This window comes from Triturus cristatus, chromosome 8, assembly GCF_964204655.1.
Source record: "Triturus cristatus chromosome 8, aTriCri1.1, whole genome shotgun sequence".
In the NCBI taxonomy this organism is placed as follows: domain Eukaryota; kingdom Metazoa; phylum Chordata; class Amphibia; order Caudata; family Salamandridae; genus Triturus; species Triturus cristatus.
Window position 1 is genome coordinate 1,335,481,334 of NC_140591.1, and position 11,300 is coordinate 1,335,492,633.

General features: G+C 41.1%; 1 protein-coding gene across 2 annotated transcripts in view; it reads right to left on the reverse strand.

Annotated features, from left to right (window-relative positions):
• Positions 1 to 10,576, reverse strand: part of TMPRSS15 (transmembrane serine protease 15) — a 1,488,231-nt gene extending 1,477,655 nt beyond the window's left edge. Inside the window, exon 1 of one of the 2 annotated variants that reach the window (XM_085623059.1) lies at positions 10,349 to 10,576. In XM_085623059.1, coding sequence (XP_085479185.1) covers positions 10,349 to 10,493 — 145 coding nt within the window. In that variant the 5' untranslated portion in view covers positions 10,494 to 10,576. The remainder of the gene's footprint in view (positions 1 to 10,348) is intronic. The other variant, XM_085623060.1, reaches the window with a different exon arrangement.
• Between the last annotated feature and the right edge of the window lie 724 nt (positions 10,577 to 11,300).

Sequence of the window (11,300 nt, forward strand, 5' to 3'; positions counted from 1 at the left end):
CCTGACCCTGTGTTTCTGCCACTTTTTGTTGATGACATAGTGCCTGGAATAACGAAATATAATTTGCGACCCCAAAAGAAGGACGGTGCACCAGCTGAACAGTCTAGGAGTTAGGGAAGGACTTGAGCTTAGGGCGCAGTTGCTGTGCCTTAGGTGCCTGTATTAGACTAGAGTGAGCTACACTGGTGCACTGCCCTGGACACTGGACGAGATAGTTGAGGGTACTTGCCCAGGAGGGAGTGTGCCCTATCCTGAAAGAAGGGGATTTGTTTTTCTGCAAGGGCTGTGACCGCGTAGCTCCTCTGTGGGAGTGATTCATAGCACCATCGTTGATGAACGATAGGAGCCTACAAGCGAGGCTCTAAACCAATGCTGGGTGAATTGTTCCCCCCCTGGTACTGTTGTTACAATAGTGGCTGTAGCCCGTGACTTTTCCTTTTTTCCCTTGTGACACATATAAGTTGCCCTTGAAGTTTTCCAAATGTACCCCTTTGGTCGTCCTATCCCTGATGAGGAGCAGCCCTTTGCAGCTCCGCGTCCCACTTCAGATGGTCCTGTTCGGTCCTCTGAGTCCACCAAGACTAAAATAGCGTTTGTGGTAATAATTTTACTTCCTCTGTTATTTGTATTTGGGATGCTGTTCTTCCTGGAAGAAAAATATCCTGTGCCTGTTTGGATAAGTACTACGCCAGCCGTTCCTGAACCTATTTTAGTACCTTAGCGCCTCACAAAGAACACTGGAAGGACAAAGTTTTAATTCAGACGTTGCATCAAACGCACGCTGTCTATAATACAACAAAATGTTGGATGTGGCGTTTGTTACCTTCTGTCACGCATCAAAGTGAGAACTTGCTGCCTATGCCCTTATTCTAAGTTAATAGTTGTGAGGGATGGTTTACCTTACTTAGTTTGATCCGCTCATTCTCTCAAATTGACTCTTTGGAACAAAAAGGCACCAGATCCCGTTTTTCAACAATGAATGTGTATTCCCAGCATAGGTCCCCAAACTGGTGTTTCCCCTGGAGATGGGCAATTCGATCGGGCATTTCTGAATTCTTGCCTCAGGGCGGTAGATCGAGGTAGAAAGGCAAACAGAACAGAGATAGATAGAGATACGTTTTCGCAGTTCAATGTTTCAGAATATTACCAATCCCTCCAAACCTGCAATGTCACCGAAGATAAGCCCATACCCCTGGTGGTGGTAGACGTGCTGGCTCCTTTTTGTGTTCAAGGGCAGGAGACATAGAGGTGGGGAAAGTAGATGTACCACCACTTCCATATTGAGGATGCCCAAAAGTCCGCCCTTGATCCCACCACCTACTGTTTATTTTGTTTGTGGTGCTTGTGGTTATGTGTCGCTCCCTGAGGGATAGCCCGGGCGGCGCTACCTTTCTTACCTCCTTCCCCCAGTCTATATAGCCCCAACCAACTACCACAAAACTCATCACCTACAGCATAGGGGTGTCCTAGCCCCCCGATTTAAGAGAGTCGTCAATACAGACGATAATGATGAGACAGATACTTCCTTACAGCAATTTACTGACATAATGAATGGCATTCTGCCGTTTTGAGGTCCCATGTTCAATAGCCGTAACGTTCGTGGCCTTGCCAGAGTAGTTGAGGGAGTTATTAATACTACTGCAGGTATACTGACCAATATTACAGTCAAGCTTCAGGCTACGAGGCTCGTTGCTCTTCAAAATAGGATGTTTTTTTGATGTCATTCTGGCTGATAGGGGTGGAGCCTGTCACGTCATTGGCAGTAGCTGCTGCGTGTACATTCCGTAATAGCTCCCCTACTGTATATTCTGCCAAACAGAAATTACACAGACTTGCTTCAGACATCCACCAGGATAATGGTTCATGTTCACTCACAGGGTGGCTCTAGGGTCTATTGACATCATGGGGGTGGAACATACTGCTTGTCCTAATAGCTATAGCAGGTGTCATCTTTACATGTTGATTATGTATTAATGCCTTCCAGCATGTTGCACCTATTGTGTGAGCAAGCTCACCCCTTCTCCTAAGTTCTCAGGACGTGATAATAAAGTCTCTACTATGATGATGCCGGATATCCAGGATATGATGCTCATAGATGAGGGCATCATCGAGTATTAGTTGGATTTCCATACTAAGTGTGTTGCTTTCTTCTCCATTGTTACATGATTGTCACTTGATTACTTATGCATTTGCCCACCCCCTTAGAATTGTAAAGACCCTACCGGATAGCGAACAAAGCATTTAGCCACCCATGCTAAAAGGAGGGTCTGTTAGGTTTCAGTTTCCCATCCCTTCAACACACTCGCTTCATGCTTTATTAGGTTAGCAATGTGTGGCTAAACAGATGCCATTTGTATTCACGTTAGGCAATCCACTGAGTTATCCTCGTAATGTGCAAGCTCCAGTTAGCGAGTGTGACTCCATTTTGCATTTCGTAAACCCTATTAGGCTGCTTAGAATGTGCCTGAGTTAGGCCTCATTACTCGTATTGCTTGCCTCAGCAGAACACTGTATTTCGTTATTATTTTCTCTTCTGTTCAAGGCTGTTTCTCAACTTACTATTGAATGGGCCATTCTGCCCTCGCATACCTATCTGAATGTGTAGTTTCTGCTCCCACGTTAGGAGAAGCTAAGACCCAGCACCGTGGCCTTGGATTCCTGATAATATGTACCCATCTGGCAGGTGTTAGCTCATCCCACTGTGGCTCTTAGTTCATGTTCGGCCCAAGCTGGTAGTTTTCCACTGTGGGCGTGTTTGAAGGCTTCTCGGGAGGAATTATTATTCACTGTAGACGGTTGTGGGGTTAGTCCCTCGGCAGACATCTTAACATAAACATGTAAGTTTTGTATTCTCTACTGTCTGACCGACTCTTCATTCTTGGGAAGGCATAGCAGGTGGTTGTAAGTAACCCGAGTGGCCCTTCAAAGCGACTTTATCAGATGAACCTTCAGGCTTGCCACACTGGAAAATTATGAGTTTCATAAAAAATTCATAGTCCAAAGGTAGAAATCTTGACCAGGTGATGGCATGAAATGTATTCACTTGACTCAAAGCCATCTGTGGCCACAACATTTTATTATCCCTCACTCTAAGTTTTTCCCACCAAAATCATCTGCTTCAGTGGGACCTTACCATGTAGCTATCCAGCTTTGAAGGGACTTTGCCGATGCAGACTGCAACATTTCCTTGCTGGAGGCTTTCGACTTACATTCAAAGACTAAGAGTCCAATTTAATTGTTAGCGGAGAGGGAACTCCGTTGCAACAGAGTTCTATCCCGGCCAACCCAATGATTGCCCCCCCCTGATTTATATGCATGCAGACTATATAGGTATGGCCATGGCTGCGACTGCTCCGTCAACTGCTGTAACGAAACATCTCTATTGGAAATGACACCAGCTTGGTGAGCATTTCTTAATTCAGAGGATAGCATCTCCATTGTGAGGATAGTGTTGTTTACACTATTGTCCTGGCAAATTAATGGGCCTCCCACCGAAATCTGAATCTGCCCCTAAGTCAGAGGGTTACATTTTGAACCAGAATGAGCCCGTTTACAGTATCTGACCCATGCTTCATTTTGGTCAGACTGAAGTTGTTCCTAGGGTCAGGTCAACCTTGAAGAGCGACTGCTGCTTAGCGCTTTACTTTTTCTTGCTGCTTTTGACTTGCATATTTATAAATTCATATCTCCAGTTTCCCTTCTTGAAATTTTGTAATTTTGGTATCATTAAACTGTACTCTATGTTTCAAAATTGGTGGTGGCATTTTAATTGTTTTTTTACTTTTTATCTGTTTTTTTATTGCTAAATACTTTACACAATTACCAAAATTAAGCCTGGCTGCTCTGTTCCAGAGCAACCAGGGGTTTTAGACCATGTTTAAATGATTGAAACTGTGCTGTACCTTGGTACGTTAATGATCGTATTTCTTTGAGTGTACTCATGACCACCCCAAATAACAACCCACTTTCTTCAAATATTTTACTGAATTATTTTGAAAGACTAATACAATGAAACACGTAAGTAAAATTCAAATTGCCATAAATGGTCTACAAAAGTTGTATTATGTTTCTTTCAAATCATGAAAGAATGTTGTGAATTTGTGAAATTGAAAATTCTTCAAATTCTATTTCACTAGGTCAGTCTAGTACTAAACTGCTGACAAACATTTCCAGTGCCATCATTTGCTGATCGCATTTCACTGAGTTTCTACCTGAGTCTGTCATCATTGGGTGTGAATACAGCAAAGCCACTAAAACGATAAAATGTTTGGGGGAGTTGCCTGAAAAAAACCAAAACAGTAAGAATTATAATTACAAAACCGAATTCCATACACCTCATGGGGGAGTTTTTTCTGTATCTACACACGGTAAGATATAATATTCTGGTTCCACACACACAACACATATTTTACCATTTATTATATATAGTGTAAAATAAGTAAATTGTTGAGAACAGTAATTCTTGTTGCACTGTAAGTCTTGCCCCTGATTTTGTGCCTTGGAAAGTAAATTTATTTGACAACTGATGTAGCAAATAATTTTTCTGTCTAAACAAATGTGTTTATCATTATCTCTAAATATCTCCAATGTTTCTTTAAATTTAATTTGGAAATAAATAAATACTCTGCAAATTGAGCTAGGATAAACACATATGAATCCTCCCACTTCACGTGAGGATTAATGTTTCTAATTTTGTAATGAAAAACAAAAATTCTTGAGCACAGGTAAAGGTGAACTCAAATTATGTGACAAGTCTGTTTTTAACTGAGACTTTAAAGTGTATCGTTGCTCAAAGGCACACATGGCTCTATGCTCTAAATTTTAAATTATGTTGTCTAGACTTTGCTGGTGCTATGTATCTTTAGTATCTGCATGTATGCTTAATTAGTTCAATTTGCTTCCAATTTATGATTTTGTAAGTTTTTGTTTGATTGTTAATCAATATGAATTTAGTTTGCCACAGATAAGAGAAATACTGGTCAACGTTTCGAGCTCCAAGAACAGGCATGTTATCTGTTTGCCAGTGCAATACAGAAGGGAGTGCTGCATCAGCAAAAAGATGGAAGACCGCACCGCTTTCAGGACCAATCTAGAATAGTACCACTGCCTCCTGAAAGAAACTTAGACGAATATCCTAGCAGACCACATTGAGGCAGGCGCAAACCACAGCAAGGAACTCTGTGCCACCGTGGAGAAGTGCACCAATCCCGCAGCCACCGAGAACGACAGTACACCCTCCCAGGAACTGGGAGAAACCTCGTGGACTTTTTCCATGACAAGATTTCAGCTAGCTATGGAAACTTCAAAAGCCAACCCTCTGCCGCATACAGCATCAACTAGCTCACACCCAGGAACACAAGGCCCAAACACCTGCTCACCCACTGGGACCTCCTCACCACACAAGAAGCTATCTCTATCATGAACTCCGAGAACTTGTGAGCACCCACGGATGGATCACTGACCCCACCACGTTTTCAACCCCAGAAGCAAGACAATCGACTTTGAGCTCAGGAAGGACATGAACACCACTATCACCACAGCCTTCTTCCCTGAGGACTGGAAACATGCTGAATTGACTCCCCTTCTGAAAAACAAATCTGCTGCTCCCAGCCAAACCAAATAACTACCAGGCCATCTCTCTGCTCCCCTATCCAGCAAAGGTCATTGAGAAAGTGATCAATCAGCAACTCACCCAGCACCTAGAATACCACAACCTTCCTGGCCCGTCCCTATCCAGATTTCGAGCTAACCACAGCACTGAGACAGCCTGATTGCAGCCACTGAATAGATCAGAGCCCTCCTGAACCATGGAAACATGGCCGTCCTCTTCCTCCTGGACATGTCCACTGTGTTTGCCACAGTCTCCCATCACATCCTCATCAATAGACTCCAACACATTGGGATTCAGGGAGATGCCCTTAAATGGATTGCCCTGTACCTCACCGATAGAAACCAAAGGATCCGTCCCCCACCATTTACCTGTGAGCCCAAGAAGATCATCTGCAGAGTCCCCCAAGGATTGTCACTTAGCCCCACCCTCTTCAACGCCTACATGACCCCCTGTATTATACATTGCGACCCGGGGGTATAACAGACATGTATGCATGCTTCGAGCGCCCCTTGGGCACAATGGTATTACAGAAGGGGCAGCAGACTTATGTGCATCCCCTTTTGTAATACTGATAGCTTTGGCGCACATGTTGTACCAGTGCTATCGTGAAAGGCGTTCCTTCATTTGCATGGGGTGTGGAATCACTTTGTCTCTGGACCTGTGCTGTACACAAGGGCAAACATGACTTTAAGAGGTGTACTGAATGTGCACCACAAAATAGTGGCACACTTTCAGTGGACCTACTAAAGGCAGCGCTCTGGGGGAGAAGAAAGGGGGTCCCATGGACCTCCCAGACATCCCCCTTGAGGCGGGTGCAGTAAATCACTGCACCCGCCTGCAAGTGGATGCCTACTCTCCCTTAAAAGTGCAGGTGGTTTGCCGCTTACACAGTGAAACATGCTCCGTATTTCACTTGGATGCCCGAAGAGAGTGTGAGTTGCCTGGGGGCAGCGCAGCACAAGTTTGTGACTGCCCTGGGGGTGGCGCATAATTTTATTACTGCACACTTTCCTTGTTTGCACCCGGCACACCTTTTGTAAGGTGCACTGTGGCAAAAACAAGGAAAGTGTGCCATATCCGTAATACGGCCCCTGGTATTCTGAATTCAGATCGCAATACTAAGCTGTCAGAAAATGGGTGAATAATTTGTTTACCAAATAAACACAATCTGATTACGATAAATCACAGTTCCTAAAAAAACTTTGCTCAAAACGCTGTAGGTATGGCACAAGCAGCAGGCAATTCCTCGATGAAGTTAAACTTAAGTGCAAACACTGGCACCAATTCTAAATTAAAGAGCACAATGCAATAAGATTATCAAACCAGCTTAGCACATCAGAGAAGGAATTAATGAGTGAAAAGACAAACAGAATATTAGAATTGGACATGGAGAACTGGGTATTTTTTTTTATTGTAAGGCAAATAGCCCCTAGGAAAAGTTACACTCCTTTGAAAACCAAATTTCTCAATTCACCAGAACCTCAGCATTATTTCAAGGCTCACTGCGATGGAACAAAGGTTGAATAGACTGAGTTGGTCATCCCCAGACATTTTTACCTTAGGAATTACTCTCTTGGAATGGAAGTACTAATTATTCAGTGGGGAAGGTCCAAGGCTGAGGCTGGCAAGGGTCCCTCAAACTGGAATGCTTTATCACCCAGCTGATGATTTAGACAGCAAAAGGTCCGAACAGGACAGCTCTGGGTTTTTATGCCACATGGTTGCTTCGTGAGTCAGATAGCTTTGATGGATCATTCCAGACCACAGTTTTAGTTTCTGACTTAATCACTATTATAGAACTCAAAATTAAGCTGTGGCTGACCAGTGCGCCATATGGATGGCTGGCTTTACTACTAGTCCCACTGAACCCATTTTGATTCGATACCACTTTTCTCTGGGGAAGTTCCTTATGGGCAGTACTTCAGCCCTCAGGTCCTCAGGCCAGGTCAATAGGTACTAGTTCAACTTCTAGCCAGAGCTCCTACAGGGTCTAACCTTCTTTAGTGAGCTGGGCATCTCGGAATCAGGACTCATTCTGCTTTTTGTATTTCTGAAGCATGCAAATAGGAAGTCAACCACTTAACGTTTGGAGAGCAGTTGGGTGTTAGCAGAAGTCAAACGTTTTGTTCTTGCAGTAGGACCTTCTTTTTCTCTAGGTGTTGTCTTGCCAGCTCCAAAAATGTCCTAAGCAGATGTTTGTGAAGTTCCAGTTTTATCCTTGCACTAGCCAGTAATCTTTTTGTTGCCCTTCTTCTTCACCTTACTGTAAAATTTACCATGAGCCCTGTTTCAAGATGGCTGGATCTTTCTGTCACCAGGCACTTGCCAAATCAATATCTAATCTCTATTTAGATGAGCTCTCCTGTAACCTGACAAAAGAATAACTGGTTGTCACTCCTTTTGGGGTTGGAGACTGAGGTTTTGGAGGGCTCCGGAAATAAAAGAGAGGTGATCATGTCAGCCCCATTTGGAATCAGCAAGTTAAATGAAGAAGTGGCAAGGCCACCATTTTTTCTGTCAGCTGTCTTGCACCCCTCCCAGATCTCAATTCCCCATGAAGTACCCAGTAGTCATCAACACTCTGGGCCCGATTCACAAAGGCACTTACATGTAGTAAAGTTCCAAGTGTGGAGTCTCCACACTTGTGGCAATATTTACGCAATTGGGATGGAATCACTGCACATTGCACAATCAGCAGTGTGCCATTCGGAGGGTCCACCCTGAGTCTGGAGATTCCACTACTCTTAAGTACCTTCATGAATTGGGACACAGTTCTTCCTGAGCTCAGAATCAGGCTAATGTATTCTGAGCCAGGATTGGTGACTTTCTCATGTAAGGATGTATCAAGAAATCAATCAATAAAACTTTATTTGGCTTTTGAAAAGAAAAACCATAAAAGTCAGAAATACATTACCAACACACATAAATATTACAAAAGTCAAAGGTACAACACTAAACCACATGAAAGGATGTATATTTCAGCTCTAAAAGCGTAATGAGTGACAAACCTTGCTTTAAGTCATTTTTTGGATAAAGATTAGGGTTAGGATATTTATAGAAAGAGATGTACAACCTGATTCTTCTTGGCGCTAACCTGATAAATTCAGAAAGTCGTGATGAATAAGATGTCAATTACTGATTAAATATGAACGCTTTTAAAGCTTTACAAAGTGGGAGCTGAGCTGACTGATTGTGGAGAGAAAAATGATGGCCGTTCCAGAGTTTAGCTGATGCTATAAAAAAACAAAAAATCCTGCATTTTGATGTATCAACTTTCAGAACCAATAGAATACATTTTTTGCTGCTGAATGGAGGTTTCTTTGGTGTTTTATACCTGACAAATCTTTTGACCATTATTCAGTGGGTTTGTGCAAAATGTGCATAAATTGCTTTCATGGAGTAAAGCAAATGTTTGCAAAAAGTATGCAAAATTACACATAATTATGCGTAATGTAAATCTGTCAATATTACGCTATATTTTAAACCAAAATGCGTCCTCAAGTCAATTCATGATATGAGAATGCATTTGCTTTATAGATGGTTCAAAAATCAAAAGCACTGTGAACAACAGCGGTTGTTTTTATACATTTGGGGCACATTTTTACCCATACTGGGGTGGTCACAGTAATCATTTTCAGCAAGTGGCACGTAATTACATAAAGTGGGGTAATGGCGTAATTTTGCTAATTTCATATAACAAGAGCAACTTGAAATTCCCAAAGTTATGCGATTTTTTCCAGTGTAATTTAAATGTCGCACATGGAAAAAACTGGAGTAAACTGTCTTATGCACTTTAGTCAAAGATGCCTTGCTCAGGCAGTCTCAATTACATTCTTGTAAAGTTACTTTTCCACTAAATGTATAAAAAACAAGATATCACAATTAAATCAGACCTTGAACATTTCATTTAAAAATAACCTTCGAATAATTCTCTAGTATTTTATAACCTAAAACGCGAAAATAAATATTTTGATCACAACTAGATGTGATCAGGATGCCTCTCGTGAAACATTATAATGGGCATATCCTACACGAAAATGAGTTTTACCTTTTAAAAATATTAACGAGCGGGATTGAAGCGTGACATATGGAAAAATATATGTAAATTATTAACATCAAGAGATGTCTGCTATATATTGTGAATGAGAACATCTGAACGTTTACAGGTTATGGATTCTCTAATATAATTTTCACAATTTTAAAGATCGTGGCTGAAATTACAAATGCATCGAATGCTACGTTGTTTCGGTTCTTGTCCCCTTCGACCCCACCAATTTGCACTGCAAAACACACAATATCATTTTGAATATGCCAATGTGGTTCTGAGAGTATTCAGCAGTCTTTGGGACCATGTAGGAGAAGATCAGTAGCACAGACTGGATTATAATTTTCCAAATGAGTAAATGTACAAATCAGTTCGAATACCCCAAAAATATATAATGCACATATTCATATATATATGTATATGTATATCTATATCTTAATATCTATATCTATCTATATCTATATCTATCTATATATATATATATATATATATATATATATATATATATATATATATATATATATACATATATATATATACATATTAGAAAATATACATTCCTTTGGAACTCGCATTTAACCACATGCGTACTCCTTTCCGAGAATAACAATATGGATAAACCTTTTTGAGAACAACTGATGAATGAACCTTTATAAGTGTAGATGCTCAACGAAGAAACACATTTTACTGACCTGCCTGGAAATCTTTGAGTACAATCCAGGAAAACGCAATCAGTCCAGCACAAACACATATGAGAATTGCAAGAAAAGCAATGAGCCACACTTCCAGGTTGCTTAGAGGGATTCTTGTCTTAGGTGAAGATTTTTTTTCATCCATTGTCTTTTTAAATCAGTGTAAAAGTGTTACGAGCCGCTTACAGACTAACAGTCGGAATAACCAAGGGTTTATTTCAGAGAGGTAGATATTTATGCAGGAGCTTATGAAATAAACACCATTTAATTAATAAACAATCTGTGTTAATGGCTTACTGAGTGAGCTGGGCGTTTCTTGCCTTGAATGGTAATGCATTTGCACAAGAACAGGCACTTAAGAACATGGACTATCTATCTTTAAAGATATGTAGGACTGCAAAGAAACGCCTAGTCATAAATGTTTATTGCCCACTATTTAAAAAACAAAAGATATAACATGGTTGTGTTAAGTGGACTCCTAAAGCACAGAAACTGCAGTAACCATTACTGGACAGTGTCCAGTTTTTTGAGTTTATGATTTAATTACCTTGCATTAATAGTATTTTTAAATCAGTAAGTCATTGCAAAGCATGCAAAGTTCAATTTTTGCTTGAAGGTGAAATAACTTTACAAATCAATACGCTGTACTTCCTGAATTCATCCTATTAATTCTAGCCTGGACATTTATAGTGGTGCACATAAACCAAGGGGGTAAGAGTCGAACATATATTATTTTATTGTGTCGAGAGAGTCCAGGGCTTTATTTCAGTCTCCAGAAACAAAACCCTACCTAATTGCAATGCCACTTCTGCATTGTAGCTTTTAATATCTTCACACAGTATAAATGAAGAGGTGATGTGTGTCACCGCCCTTCAGGCCTTTCTTGCTTGATGTGTCCTTCGCCTTTTGGGGCAGCCTTTTAAACATTTATATGCATTGGTATATAAGATCA